This window comes from Hylobates moloch, unplaced genomic scaffold (genome assembly GCF_009828535.3).
Source record: "Hylobates moloch isolate HMO894 unplaced genomic scaffold, HMol_V3 SCAFFOLD_8, whole genome shotgun sequence".
NCBI classification, from domain to species: domain Eukaryota; kingdom Metazoa; phylum Chordata; class Mammalia; order Primates; family Hylobatidae; genus Hylobates; species Hylobates moloch.
Window position 1 is genome coordinate 72,480,780 of NW_026652283.1, and position 15,172 is coordinate 72,495,951.

The 15,172-nt window shown below is 52.7% G+C and overlaps 1 protein-coding gene across 2 annotated transcripts; it reads left to right on the plus strand.

Annotated features, from left to right (window-relative positions):
* Positions 1-692: 692 nt before the first annotated feature.
* Positions 693-10,793, plus strand: ADAMTS4 (ADAM metallopeptidase with thrombospondin type 1 motif 4). Of its 2 annotated transcripts, none has more exons than XM_032161196.2 (9): positions 693-2,199; positions 3,314-3,637; positions 3,891-4,023; positions 4,859-5,029; positions 6,294-6,580; positions 6,689-6,875; positions 7,123-7,298; positions 8,268-8,443; positions 9,106-10,793. In XM_032161196.2, exons 1-9 carry the CDS (start codon positions 1,567-1,569, stop codon positions 9,557-9,559), a joined length of 2,541 nt encoding a protein of 846 aa, XP_032017087.1. In that variant the 5' UTR covers positions 693-1,566; the 3' UTR covers positions 9,560-10,793. The 2 variants fall into 2 exon arrangements, with proteins under 2 accessions (XP_032017087.1, XP_032017086.1); XM_032161195.3 differs by having other exon boundaries at positions 8,945-9,470.
* Positions 10,794-15,172: the final 4,379 nt, after the last annotated feature.

Here is a 15,172-nt window from a genome sequence, read left to right on the forward strand (position 1 = left end):
GCACAATACTGTCTCCACCCTCTCCCTGCCCCAGGGAGAATTAAAAAGAAAAGATTACTAGATATTCCAGGAACCACTGGGTTCTCAGAGCAAGGTGGGGTGGATGGTGGGAGCCAGGTGGGGATTCTCCCAGATTGATACTGGGTGAATCTGGGTTCCTGAGAGCAAGTCTTGCCTATGCTGGGGGCTGGCTGACTTGAGGCTGGGGGAGGGTTTAGGGCAGTTGGGAGTGAGTAGGAGCAGGGCCAAAAGCCTGGGGGAAGCTACTGGGAGCTGGGCCAGGGAAATGGGGAGTCAGGAAGTGGGGAGGGGGAACCCTGGGGGGAAATGGAGGCGGAATGGCTGTTCTGGGCTTTGGAGGGGGTGGATAGTGGTAACTCAGGAAGGGGGATCCTGAGGGAGAGAAGGGACGTTAGAAAAGAGGAGGTGCCACCCTGGATCCACCTTCTATAAAAGGAAAAGTCGTTAACCCCTCCTGCCTTGTCATCTGCCGCCTCCGTATGTTCATTCCAAGCAGGATCATCCTACCTTTGGGCAGTCAAATCCCTGATCACTGTCTCCTTGCCTCCCCCATTGTTCTGCCTTTTTTACTCTTCCCAGCTGTTCAGTTCTATCCTGAGCCATGTCAAGCTACCTCTTTTCTTTGTTCTTCCCTCTTGATGCCTCCTTACCTGTTCCCTACCCTCTTTTCTCAGGCAGCTCACTCAGTCCCCTCAGCCCTGGAAACCAGCCGCTAGGGCCAAAGGGCAGCATGAGGGAGCCTTGAGAAAAGAGAAGCCCTGGTAGGTTAGACTATAAGAGCAGGAATTCTCCCAGGATCGTGATCCTGTCTGTGCGTGCCGGCCAGGCCCTTTCCCTCACTCTTTGCCTCTCCTGGGGCTCTGTCCCACCAAAAAGGGAAAGAGACAGCTGAGGGCTGATTGTGGGGTTTGGGAAAAGGCTATGTCATCAGCTGGCCCAGTGCCTATTATCCATTCGGCTGCTAGAGATTCCCCTCCCCTGGGCAAGTCCCATTTTTTTGGGAAGCAATGATACACCCATCTGAGTCCCACGACAGAGCTCAGCTGAGTGGCTTAGAGATCAGCCAATCAATTGCAGAGGCTCACCATGCTTAAAAGAGCTGGCGCGGAGAGAGGCTGGGGAGAACCCACAGGGAGACCCACAGACACATATGCACGAGAGAGACAGAGGAGGAAAGAGACAGAGACAAAGGCACAGCGGAAGAAGGCAGAGACAGGGCAGACACAGAAGCGGCCCAGACAGAGTCCTACAGAGGGAGAGGCCAGAGAAGCTGCAGAAGACACAGGCAGGGAGAGACAGAGATCCAGGAAAGGAGGGCTCAGGAGGAGAGTTTGGAGAAGCCAGACCCCTGGGCATCTCTCCCAAGCCCAAGGACTAAGTTTTCTCCATTTCCTTTAACGGTCCCCAGCCCTTCTGAAAACTTTGCCTCTGACCTTGGCAGGAGTCCAAGCCCCCAGGCTACAGAGAGGAGCTTTCCAAAGCTAGGGTGTGGAGGACTTGGTGCCCCAGACGGCCTCAGTCCTTCCCAGCTGCAGTACCAGTGCCATGTCCCAGACAGGCTCGCATCCCGGGAGGGGCTTGGCGGGGCACTGGCTGTGGGGAGCCCAACCCTGCCTCCTGCTCCCCATTGTGCCGCTCTCCTGGCTGGTGTGGCTGCTTCTGCTACTGCTGGCCTCTCTCCTGCCCTCAGCCCGGCTGGCCAGCCCCCTCCCCCGGGAGGAGGAGATCGTGTTTCCAGAGAAGCTCAACGGCAGCGTCCTGCCTGGCTCGGGCGCCCCTGCCAGGCTGCTGTGCCGCTTGCAGGCCTTTGGGGAGACGCTGCTACTAGAGCTGGAGCAGGACTCCGGTGTGCAGGTCGAGGGGCTGACAGTGCAGTACCTGGGCCAGGCGCCTGAGCTGCTGGGTGGAGCAGAGCCTGGCACCTACCTGACTGGCACCATCAATGGAGATCCGGAGTCAGTGGCATCTCTGCACTGGGATGGGGGAGCCCTGTTAGGTGTGTTACAGTATCGGGGGGCTGAACTCCACCTCCAGCCCCTGGAGGGAGGCACCCCTAACTCCGCTGGGGGACCTGGGGCTCACATCCTACGCCGGAAGAGTCCTGCCAGCGGTCAAGGTCCTATGTGCAACGTCAAGGCTCCTCTTGGAAGCCCCAGACCCAGACCCCGAAGAGCCAAGGTAGGCATTTCTGGAGTCTGTGTCCTGCGATGTCCTCCCGCCATGTCTGTCCTACTGACCCCTATTCACCCTCTCTCCACCCACTTCCACTTCTGGCCATTCTGCTTCCCTCCCTTCTGCCTGCCTTTCCTCTCTCCATGAGCCTCCTTTCTTGGTAAGACTCAGGCCTCTCCCCTTCACCCTTCTCCTAGCCAGACCCACCGAGGGTTCTCAGAGGTGGGTCACAGACTCCGGGCTGGGAATAACTGCTCCCCCTCCCCACCCCACCCCTTCCTGGCCATGGCATCTCCTACTGACACAGTCCCCAGCAGTAAAGGTCTCCTAACAGCCCCTTGGCCTTGGCTCTTTTCTCTGCCCCAAATTTGATTTTCACCCCCCACTCCCAGCTAAAGGAGTGAGGTTTGAGGCCCTAGGGCTTGGTGTCTGGCTTCTGATGCTGCCTTTAAAATCACTGTGGCAAACTGCAAACTAGGGCAGGAGTGACAAGAGAGGGAGGGTATCCCATACCTCCTTCTGGTCAATCCCCTTCCCACACTGTGGCCAGACTGCGAGGCTGCCTGAGGCTCCATCCTTTCCTCCCTCCCACTCCTGGTCTCCCCCTTCTTCCCTTCCCTCCTCCCTCCTCCCTCTCTAGCTTTAATCCAGACCAGACGCTCCCTCCACACCCGCCACGCTGAGCTCTGGCCCTGGCCCTAGCTGCTGACTGAATCGTTCCTCCAACCACACAGGGCAGACACGTTGCAGCCCAGCCCTCTAGCCCTGGTCCCATAGGCCCCAGCCACACTTAGGCCTGGAGAACCCCAAAGTCCCTCCTGACGGCAGTCCAGGCTGCTTTCACCTCTGGGGCTCCCGCAGCCCTGGGATATGGCGTACCCTTCTCCTCCCCTTCTTAGAACCAGCTGCTGACTCCTCAGAGTTACCACAAAAGCCCTGAGATTTGGCGTTGGGGGAAGGGCCCAACCAAGACCCGCCAGGAGTCAGGAATCCCGTGGGGTGTGTGGGGCCCAGCTGACTATGCTGAGTTCCAGACCCAGGAAGTGAGGGATTGGAGAATCGACCGGCTCATGGGTCTGAGAGGCTATTTCAGGATCTTCCTCTCCCTTTTTCTCTCCAGCGCTTTGCTTCACTGAGTAGATTTGTGGAGACACTGGTGGTGGCAGATGACAAGATGGCCGCATTCCACGGTGCAGGGCTAAAGCGCTACCTGCTAACAGTGATGGCAGCAGCAGCCAAGGCCTTCAAGCACCCAAGCATCCGCAATCCTGTCAGCTTGGTGGTGACTCGGCTAGTGATCCTGGGGTCAGGCGAGGAGGGGCCCCAGGTGGGGCCCAGTGCTGCCCAGACCCTGCGCAGCTTCTGTGCCTGGCAGCGGGGCCTCAACACCCCTGAGGACTCGGACCCTGACCACTTTGACACAGCCATTCTGTTTACCCGTCAGGTGAGGCCCCAGTGAGCACCGCAGGCCATGCACTGCACAATTCTAAGAAGCGCCACTACATAGACTATAACGCAAATGATGTTCCTGGAGTTGTGTGACATGACGCCTTGCCCCAGCCACACTGCCATGTGTGGCTACCTAGGCCCTGACAGTGCTGGGTCCTCAGTGCCCAGGTCCCCGGGAATCTGGATCTCAACCCAATGGACCCAGGTGTCTTGGCTCTCTATGCACCTTCTATGATCCCTCTCCATAGGACCTGTGTGGAGTCTCCACTTGCGACACGCTGGGTATGGCTGATGTGGGCACCGTGTGCGACCCGGCTCGGAGCTGTGCTATTGTGGAGGATGATGGGCTCCAGTCAGCCTTCACTGCTGCTCATGAACTGGGTAAAGTGGGGGTGGATGAGAAAGGTATTAGGGAGGAGAAGGTGGGGGAGGGGTAGCAAGTTCGCCACAGTGTTAATGGGGGTCCCAAGGTATTCTTCCCCCAGGCCTAGGTATAGGGCTATTACTCCTGTCTGCTCCAGGTGTAGACATACATTTACATTTCTTTTTTTTCGTTTGAGACGAGTCTCGCTCTGCCGCCCAGGCTGGAGTACAGTGGCGCGATCTCAGCTCACTGCAAGCTCCGCCTCCCGGGTTCAGCCATTCTCCTGCCTCAGCCTCTCTGAGTAGCTGGGACTACAGGCGCCCGCCACCAAGCCTGGCTAATTTTTTATATTTTTATTAGAGACGGGGTTTCACCGTGGTCTTGATCTCCTGACCTCATGATCCGCCCACCTCAGCCTCCCAAAGTGCTGGGATTACAAGTGTGAGCCACCATGTCCAGCCTACCCAGCCTACATTTTTCTATTAAATAAATTAGTTGGTCGAAACTACTGTGAACTCTCTCTCTCTCTTTCTCTGTGTGTGTGTATGTGTGTATGTGTGTGTATTTGGAGGGGCAGTCAGAGAGGCCATGGGTGGGGTTACAGTTGGGAATGTTGGCTATAAGGAAAAGTGGGTAGGGAGGGACCCTGAGTATATTTTGGGGAAGAGGAGACAGAGAAAGAGACGGGGCTACATACTGGGAGCCCTGAGAGTACCAGAAAGGAAGGGACTGGGGGCAGGGTGAGGTGGGGAATGGATCTGATCATCCACAGCTGCAGCCAGATTTATGATGGAGTCCCTCAGGGCATGGGGAAGGGACCCTCAGATCCTATCAGGGCCTCTGCTCCCACAGGTCATGTCTTCAACATGCTCCATGACAACTCCAAGCCATGCATCAGTTTGAATGGGCCTTTGAGCACCTCTCGCCATGTCATGGCCCCTGTGATGGCTCATGTGGATCCTGAGGAGCCCTGGTCCCCCTGCAGTGCCCGCTTCATCACTGACTTCCTGGACAATGGCTATGGTAAGCAGATGGCACTTACCTTTCCCTGGGTAGCACTCAATTCCTGTCCTCCAGGGCACTCTCACTTCCGCTGCATTCTGCATGGACCAAATTGCCTCCCCCAAGTGTGCTTCCTCTGCAGTGTGGGAAGGGGTGAGAAATGCTGCTGTCTTTGTGTAGTTCTCACTTCCTCCCAGAATAAATAGCATAGCTAGAGGAGGCGAATTTTGGCTCAGTAGAATTAGAACTGACCTTCTGAGGGCCAGAACGGTCCGCCACTGGAATGGGCTGGCTGTGAAGGAGGTGATTACCTTGTCACACAGTGAGGTATGCAAGAATAGCAGGATGACTGCCACTAGGCAGAGATGTTGATGAGAAGCAAACTCAAATATTCTATAGTTGGTTAGAATAGGCAGAATTGAGTTCCTATCCTTATTCTGTTTTTTTTGTTGTTGTTGTTGTTGTTTTGTTTTTTTTTTTAAATGCAGATGAGGTTTCACCGTGTTGCCTAGGCTGGTCTGGAACTCCTAGGCTCAAACAATCCTCCCACCTCAGCCTTCCAAAGTGCTGGGATTACAGACATTGAGCCACCATGCCTGGCCACTTATTCTGTTCTTTAAGCAGGTGTAGATGTGTGACTGTAAGTTAACTTCACCTCTCTGTGTTTGTAGTTGATATGTCAGATAAGTATAATAGCAGTACCTATCTCATAGGTATTTGCCATGATTGAATACCTGCTGGTCAAGCATTTAGCCAATGCTCTTCGCATAATAAGCATCTAATAAACTATAGCTGCCCATTAAAGCCTCTTACAGGGCTAGGCACAGTGGCTTACACTGGTAATCCCAATGCTTTGAGAGGCTAAGGTGGGAGGATTGCTTGAGACCAGGAGTTTGAGATTAGCCTGGACAATATAGCAAGACCTTATCACTACAAAAAATTCCAAAACATTAGCTGGACATGGCACATGCCTGTAATCCCAGCTACTCAGGAGCCCAAGGCAGGAAGTTTGCTTGAGCCCAGAAGTTTGAAGCTGTAGTGAGCCATGATCATGCCACTGTACTGCAGCCTGAGTGACAGAGCAAGACTCTGTCTCAGAAAAAAAAAAAAAAAAAAGTAAGTAATTAAAGTAAAAATTATAAATAAAAAAAATTTAAATACTCTTATAGTCCTAGGATTGTTTCTCTAGGCTCCATCAGGCCCCAGGGAGCCCAAGTTTTCTGCTGGCAATCCTGAATGCTCCCCTCAGCCCATTGCTGACTTTGTGCCCCAACCCCCTTCCCAGGGCACTGTCTCTTAGACAAACCAGAGGCTCCCCTGCATCTGCCTGTGACTTTCCCTGGCAAGGACTATGATGCTGACCGCCAGTGCCAGCTGACCTTCGGGCCCGACTCACGCCATTGTCCACAGCTGCCGCCGCCCTGTGCTGCCCTCTGGTGTTCTGGCCACCTCAATGGCCATGCCATGTGCCAGACCAAACACTCGCCCTGGGCCGATGGCACGCCCTGCGGGCCCGCACAGGCCTGCATGGGTGGTCGCTGCCTCCACATGGACCAGCTCCAGGACTTCAATGTGAGATCCTAGGGCAGGGGTGGGGTAAAGGGCCCAGGGGTGTGGGGACCAGCCCTAAGCCCGGGAGAGAGTTCACTTATGCCCCACTTCCATTCTGTGCCTTTGCAGATTCCACAGGCTGGTGGCTGGGGTCCCTGGGGACCATGGGGCGACTGCTCTCGGACCTGTGGGGGTGGTGTCCAGTTCTCCTCCCGAGACTGCACGAGGCCTGTCCCCCGGAATGGTGGCAAGTACTGTGAGGGCCGCCGTACCCGCTTCCGCTCCTGCAACACTGAGGACTGCCCAACTGGCTCAGGTGAGGAGTAGGGGTGATGGGAGCCCTTGGGAGGGGACAGTAGAGCAGGAAGGACTGTCCCTTGAGTGCAAGACCAAGGGGGTATTGATTCCCCTGCTGTTGTGGGGAGTGCCTTTAACCTCTGGGAATTGTCCTTGGCTGTCTGCGGGGAAGAGCAGAGCTGTGCTGTCTAGAGCTCTCAGGGGCTGGGTGGAGGGGTGTGGGGTGATGTGAGGAAGGAGGGGCTCTGACTGTTTTACCCCCCCAGCCCTGACCTTCCGCGAGGAGCAGTGTGCTGCCTACAACCACCGCACCGACCTCTTCAAGAGCTTCCCAGGGCCCATGGACTGGGTTCCTCGCTACACAGGCGTGGCCCCCCAGGACCAGTGCAAACTCACCTGCCAGGCCCAGGCACTGGGCTACTACTATGTGCTGGAGCCACGGGTGAGGGTCATGACACCCCCAGGCCCTGTCTGTGGTCACACACCCCCCCAGTGCTCCCTCTGCTTTCTGATGACAAAGATCCCCCAAAGTAACCCTGTTCCCACAGCCATGCCAGCCCAGTCCAGGATTCCACTCAGACTTATCTGTACATGGGTATCAGGAAAACGAGCCCCAGACTCCAGATACATGGCCGATAGGTCCCTCTAGCCTATCCTATTTCCCGTGGTTTCTTTTCCTCTGACTCCCCATCTTCTAGTGCTGCATTTGGTGAGAATGGAATGTGTGGCCTTTGGGGCAAGTCCTTGACCCCTCTTCCATGGGTTCCTCTGTCAAATTATAGTGGTGGCCTCATTCAGCTCCTGGACAGCCAGTCCCTCAATGGACAGGCCTCCTGGAGGTGACTGAAGTCCCTACACTCCCTCTCTGTGATAGGGTGGTGGGTTGAAGGCTGCACAAAGAAAAACAAGCCCTAGCAGCATTTTGCTCCCTTCCCCCTAACCTGAGAATTTCTACAGGCTGGCTGCCCTCTAGTGTCCATTCAGGGACAGTGCCATCAAGGTTTAGGGCTTGGTGCTGGGACCAGACAGACTGCACTTCCCATCTTGGCTCCTCTGCTTGCCATTTTTGTGGCTTTTGGACAGGTTCTTTAACTTTTCTAAACCTCAGCATTCCATCCCTAAAAACCTCAAATAGTGGTGGTGAGATTTACGTTTTTGTTTGTAAAATACTTAGCATGCTGCCTGATTCATACTCAGTGCTCTGAAAATGCTGGCTAGATGTTATATGTGAGAATAATTATTATTGTTATGATTATCACCCACATGGTGGCTAGCACTCACCCATCTACATCCCCTACTTCATCCAACTTTTCCGACATTGCTTCCCTGATGGGACATGGGTCTTGTTTGATTTGCCAACCCCTTTTGACTTAGGAGGAACCTTCGGCATTCTTCTTTCTCTTTTCCTCAGGTGGTAGATGGGACCCCCTGTTCCCCGGACAGCTCCTCGGTCTGTGTCCAGGGCCGGTGCATCCATGCTGGCTGTGACCGCATCATTGGCTCCAAGAAGAAGTTTGACAAGTGCATGGTGTGCGGAGGGGACGGTTCTGGCTGCAGCAAGCAGTCAGGCTCCTTCAGGAAATTCAGGTTCTTTCACCATTATTCCTCCCTCTACCTTCCTGGACATTCTGGGTCCTGGTGATGCAGAGGGGAACTCAGCACTGTTTCCACTCTCAAAGAGCTCACAGTCTAGCGGGAGATAGAAGAGTAGGCAGCTACAGTGCGGTGTCCCATGTATTCATCCGAGGTCGGAACAGGGTGTTGTGAGTGCCCTTGTGAGCATCAGGGAAGGCTTCCTTGGAGGTGACCTCTGAGCTGAGTCTCAGAAGGAGGGTAGGAATTAGACAGGTACCAAGGAAGTGGGGCTTGGAAGGGCACCTCAATAAGGGGGCAGTGGGTGTAAAGGTCCAGAGATAAGAGGCAGTAGGGCACATGTGCATGTAGCTCTGATCCAGACTGAACAGCTCCCATAGGATTGGGGTGACAACCATCTACACACATGTACACACATACAGTCACATAAACACAGCTCAGAAGGCTGAGGGGATTCAGGTGATCCTGAGCGCCCTGTCTACTCCTTCCACACAGGTACGGATACAACAATGTGGTCACTATCCCCGCGGGGGCCACCCACATTCTTGTCCGGCAGCAGGGAAACCCTGGCCACCGGAGCATCTACTTGGCCCTGAAGCTGCCAGATGGCTCCTATGCCCTCAATGGTGAATATACGCTGATGCCCTCCCCCACAGATGTGGTACTGCCTGGGGCAGTCAGCTTGCGCTACAGCGGGGCCACTGCAGCCTCAGAGACACTGTCAGGCCACGGGCCACTGGCCCAGCCTTTGACACTGCAAGTCCTAGTGGCTGGCAACCCCCAGGACGCACGCCTCCGATACAGCTTCTTTGTGCCCCGGCCAACCCCTTCAACGCCACGCCCCACTCCCCAGGACTGGCTGCACCGAAGAGCACAGATTCTGGAGATCCTTCGGCGGCGCCCCTGGGCAGGCAGGAAATAACCTCACTATCCCGGCTGCCCTTTCTGGGCACCGGGGCCTCGGACTCAGCTGGGAGAAAGAGAGAGCTTCTGTTGCTGCCTCATGCTAAGACTCAGTGGGGAGGGGCTGTGGGCATGAGACCTGCCCCTCCTCTCTGCCCTAATGCGCAGGCTGGCCCTGCCCTGGTTTCCTGCCCTGGGAGGCAGTGATGGGTTAGTGGATGGAAGGGGCTGACAGACAGCCCTCCATCTAAACTGCCCCCTCTGCCCTGCGGGTCACAGGAGGGAGGGGGAAGGCAGGGTGGGCCTGGGCCCCAGTTGTATTTATTTAGTATTTATTCACTTTTATTTAGCACCAGGGAAGGGGACAAGGACTATGGTTCTGGGGAACCTGACCCCTGACCCCTTATAGCCCTCACCCTGGGGCTAGGAAATCCAGGGTGGTGGTGATAGGTATAAGTGGTGTGTGTATGTGTGTGTGTGTGTGTGTGTGTGTGTGTGAAATTGTGTGTGTGCTTATGCATGAGGTACAACCTGTTCTGCTTTCCTCTTCCTGAATTTTATTTTTTGGGAAAAGAAAAGTCAAGGGTAAGGTGGGCCTTCAGGGAGTGAGAGATTATCTTTTTTTTCTTTTTTTTTTTTTTTTTTTGAGACAGAATCTCGCTCTGTCGCCCAGGCTGGAGTGCAATGGCACAATCTTGGCTCACTGCATCCTCCGCCTCCCGGGTTCAAGTGATTCTTATGCCTCAGAGCCTCCTGAGTAGCTGGGATTATAGGCTCCCGCCACCACACCCGGCTAATTTTTGTTTTGTTTTGTTTTGTTTGGAGACAGAGTCTCGCTATTGTCACCAGGGCTGGAATGATTTCAGCTCACTGCAACCTCCACCACCTGGGTTCCAGCAATTCTCCTGCCTCAGCCTCCCGAGTAGCTGAGATTACAGGCACCTACCACCATGCCTGGCTAATTTTTGTATTTTTAGTAGAGACGGAGTTTCACCATGTTGGCCAGGCTGGTCTCGAACTCCTGACCTCAGGTGATCCACCCGCCTTCGTCTCCCAAAGTGCTGGGATTACAGGCATGAGCCACCGCGCCTGGCCACGCCCAGCTAATTTTAGTATTTTTAATAGAGACAGGGTTTCGCCATGTTGGTCAGGCTGCTCTTGAACTCCTGACCTCAGGTAATCCACCTGCCTCGGCCTCCCAAAGTGCTGGGATTACAGGTGTGAGCCACCACGCCCGGTACATATTTTCTAAATTGAATTCTGCTATTTATGTGATCCTTTTGGAGTCAGACAGATGTAGTTGCATCCTAACTCCATGTCTCCGAGCATTAGATTTCTCATTTGCCAATAATAATACCTCCCTTAGAAGTTTGTTGTGAGGATTAAATAATGTAAATAAAGAACTAGCATAATGCTCAGCATCTAGTAAGTGCTCAACAAATGGCAGCTGCTGTTACTTACTATTGTCAAATTTCTGTCCAGTGGCAGAGATCTACATCCATGGTGCTTGCCTTTATCCTCAGGGTCCATTCCTTTGGTTGGCAGACCCCTATCCTGGGTTCTGAGGGACCAACAGAGAAAGGAAAATTCTAACCCTCACCTCTGGAGGTTCCCAATCACAGGAAGGAGACATAGTAAGCACGTGGCTACAAATACAATTGACAAGAACATGAAGGTGCAGGATAACAAGAACAAATAACAAGAACAACTGCATCAACACAAATGGTGCTTAGTAATAAGGGTGATAGTTGAGGGGTCTGGGTTTCACAACAGTAGAAAGAGCACTGGAGTGGGAGCCAGCGGGTCTGGATTCAATTTGGGGCTCGGCGTCTTATTAGCTGGGTGGTGTTGGGTAAGTCACTGATGCTGAGCCTTAGATTGCTCATATGAGACTAACAGTATCTATTCCCACAGAGTTGTTCTGGGAACAAATGCTAGAATATTTTCAAAATAGTAAAGGTTATAGTTATGGCCATGTGAGAGGTTACCCCTGTGACTACCTGAAGATGGAACGGAGTCTCCAGAATCTGCCAGTGTAAACCCAGCAGAATGCCTAGAAGATGTGAGATTAGAATAAAATTTCATAAAACAAAAACAGCTGGGCACGGTGGCTCACGCCTGTAATCCCAGCACTTTGGGGGGCCGAGGTGGGCGGATTAGGAGGTCAGGAGATTGAGACCATCTTGGCTACCACAGTGAAACCCCGTGTCTACTAAAAATACAAAAAAACCCCCCCAAAAAATTAGCCAGGCATGGTGACAGGCGCCTATAGTCCCAGCTACTTGGGAGACTGAGGCAGGAGAATGGCGTGAACCCGGGAGGCAGAGCTTGCAGTGAGCTGAGATCGCGCCACTGCACTCCAGCCTGGGAGACAAAGCGAGACTCCGACTCGAAACAAAAACAAAAACAGGATATGGTTTTGCAGGAAATAGGCAAGAAGGCAAAAAGAATAACCTGGAAAAGGATCTGAGGTGAGGTAGCCAGGTGCCCCAAAATGGCAGAATACCTGATGCCTGAGGAGAGGGAGGGACTAAAACATCTGCATTTTCCCCTCTGGGCAAGGAGCCTTTGCTTGAGAAAGAATTTTGGGCTGGATTAGATGGCTCAGGCCTGTAATCCCAGTACTTTGGCAGGAGGATTGCTTGAGGCCAGGAGGTTGGGACCAACCTGGGCAACATAGAAAGATTCCATCTCTACCAAAAAAAAAAAGATTGAAAAATTAGCCGGGCGTGGTGGCACCTACTTGGGAGGCTAAAATAGGAGGACTGCTTGAGCCCACGATTTCGAGGCTATGGTGAGCTACGATCGTGCCACTATACTCCAGCCTGGGTGAGAGACCAAAATACCAACTCAAAAAAAAAAAAAAAAAGGGCCAGGCATGGTGGCTCACACCTGTAATCTCAGTACTTTGGGAGGCTGAGGTTCAAGACCAGCCAGGCCAACATGGTGAAACCCCATCTCTACTAAAAAAAAATACAAAAAATTAGCCAGGTGTGGTGGCAAGTGCCTGTAGTCCCAGCTGCTCATGAGGCTGAGGCTGGAGGATCACTTGAACCTGGGAGGTGGAGGTTGCAGTGAGCCGAAATTTGCACCACTGCACTCCAGTCTGGGTGATAGAGTGAGACTCCATCTCAAAAAAAAAAAAAGAACTTGGGCAGTCCTGCATGTGTCATGGATGGAACAGGGATGGGCAAGGGTGGTAGGTAGACCCTGCAAGAATTTGGAGTTTTGAGAGGCAGAAGCAGGACTGCTAGGGGGAAGGTACTGGATGTGGGGTTGAGGGAGAAACTATAGGTAAAGAAGACCCTGAGGTTGAGGTGGAAGAGTGAAGAATGGGGGAACCAAAGGCACTTCACTCTGCCATAGCAGCCCTTAGCTGGGATGCCAAACACTGCTTGGAATGTGAAGCTGGGATTATGGGGTTGAGGCAGGCCTGGGAGGTTGTAGTGGTTATATGTGCTATGCTCACTGGAGCTGGGCTTTGCTAATCAAGTTCTGTACCAGACAGTGCCTTATACAGCACCCTGTACTCTACACCAGCCAGCACAGCGCCTGCTTCCTTTGCAGCAATGAGAAGACTGCCCACACTCTCTTCTCGCCAGTAAACATGGTTCCCACTGCTAGGCTTGGCCCCCTGGCCCTTCCTGTGGTCCTCCTACTAACCAGGCTGAAGAAGATGGAGACAAGACAAGAGTGATCTTTACTCGTTTCATCTAGTTAGCAAAATGAGACCACAGATAGTATGTTTATGGACCTTGATACTATGAGTTGATGGTACAATGAGCAGAGTTCTGTGATAAGTAGATGTAAGGTACAAATACAAGCAATATATATGACCGTCCTAAAGGGGTTCACACTGCATTCTGGGCAGGGGAGGTTGTATACTGCTCCCACTCCACCTTCCCCACAAAGAGAAGCAATGGGACAGTAAAAGGGACTAGAAGATAAGAGCCTAATGAGCCCTGAACTGAATGGACTATGAGGGTTATGGAGGGCTACCTTGGGCTGGGCCCTGGAGAACAGGTCATCATGATAGCCCTTCTCACCTTCCTTTAATGTTCACGGAGATACACTTTTTTTTTTGAGACAAGGTCTCCCTTTGTTGACCAGGCAGGAGTACAGTGGTGTGATCTTGGCTCACTGCAGCCTTGAACTCTCAGGCTCAAGCAACCCTCCCACCTCAACCTCCTGAGTACCTAGGACTACAGGTGTGAGCTACCACACCCAGCTAATTTACTTTTTTTTTCGTTTGTTTGAGACGAGGTCTTATCATATTGCCCAGGCTAGTCTTGAACTCTTGGCCTCAAGGCATCTTCCCGCCTCGATCTCCCAAAGTGTTGGGATGACCAGTGTGAACCACCACACCTGGCCTTTTCTTTTGAGGCAGTCTCGCTCTGTGGCCCAGGTTGGAGTGCAGTGGCACCATCATAACTTACTACAGCCTTGAACTCCTGGGCTCGAGTGATCCTCCCACCTCAGCCTCCTGAGTAGCTTGGACTACAGGTGTAGATTCACTTTTAAATCACTTTTCTGCCTGTTATTTTAAGAGAAAGCCCTTCACTCACCAAGTAGGGTTCTCACTGGCATAAGTAAGTTTTTCTGAGAATGAGACTGAACTTAGGGGCCACCTCTGTGATTGGGTAAGTGAGCAGGAGCTAGAGTGAAAGAGGGGCAGAGAGAGCTAGCTCCTCAAAGAGAAGTGATGGGCATCTCAGCCCTCAATCCCAGGCAAGGCCTGACCCCTTTCTGGAATGGTCTCTGCCTTACCACACCTCCAAGACCCAGGTTGTAGGTAGGCTTTACCTAACAGGAGTCCAACAAGTTCTTGCTAGGGATGAGGTTGTGGGGGGGCACATATCTCCCTGTAAGAGCCACAGTGAGCTCTGTTTCCCATCTGCCTACTTATTGCCCTCATGGGCCTGAGCTGGGGTGTAGATATATAAGGAGGAACAGAAACAATAATAACAGGAAGTAAGGAGGCACTGAAACAATTCAAGTATCTGGTCCTGGAGGTGAAAAGAGGAAATGGAAAAAGAAAAGGCATTGAATGACAAGTAAGTGAGAGCCCTGTACCTAGAGAAGTTCAAGAAGAGTTTGGACAACCATTTTATGAGATGGCAAGTGTTGTGCATGAGTATGTGTTTGAGGTGGGGGAAGAAGTTGAAGCAATAAGTTGGGCCAATTTCCTAAAGCCCCTTCTGCCCCTGAGATTCTCTGCTTCTGTGGTTCGAACAGAGGAAATCTGGGCATTTGTCCAGCCACTATTTTTGTAATGGAGGTGGGATAGCCAGGGTTCCTGGAGGGTGCTGTGGAAAGGGCATTTACACTTCTATTCCATCTCTAGTCCCATTTCTGTAATCGTCATACAGTATTACAGTATTTTGTTTTCTAAAATACCAGATTGGCAGTAAGTGACAAAACTAGCATCTCATTGGTCAGGGCTTGTGGGGGAGGAAGGGAGAAGAAAGTGGATTTCAATGTATTAACATTTGATTGGCTGAGAGGACGTTTCTGAACCAATTGAATACCTTCCCCATTGACTGTTGCTGGGGCCAAGCCAAAATCACTGGCACCACGAGAAACCAGATGACAGCTGGACGAAACCACGAGTGCTAAAAATGCTCAGAAAGAGGGGGGTCAGGGAAGGTGGGGGAGCAACAACACTGAACAACTTCCCCAGGCAGGATCTTACATGGGACAGACCCAGGGTACTTAAGTAGCATTAGGAAGGAAAGGGAGGGGAGGAAGTAGATTTAGTATCCCTCACAGTCTTGGGACAACAAACAGGCCCCATACACCCACACCAACAGTGACACATTG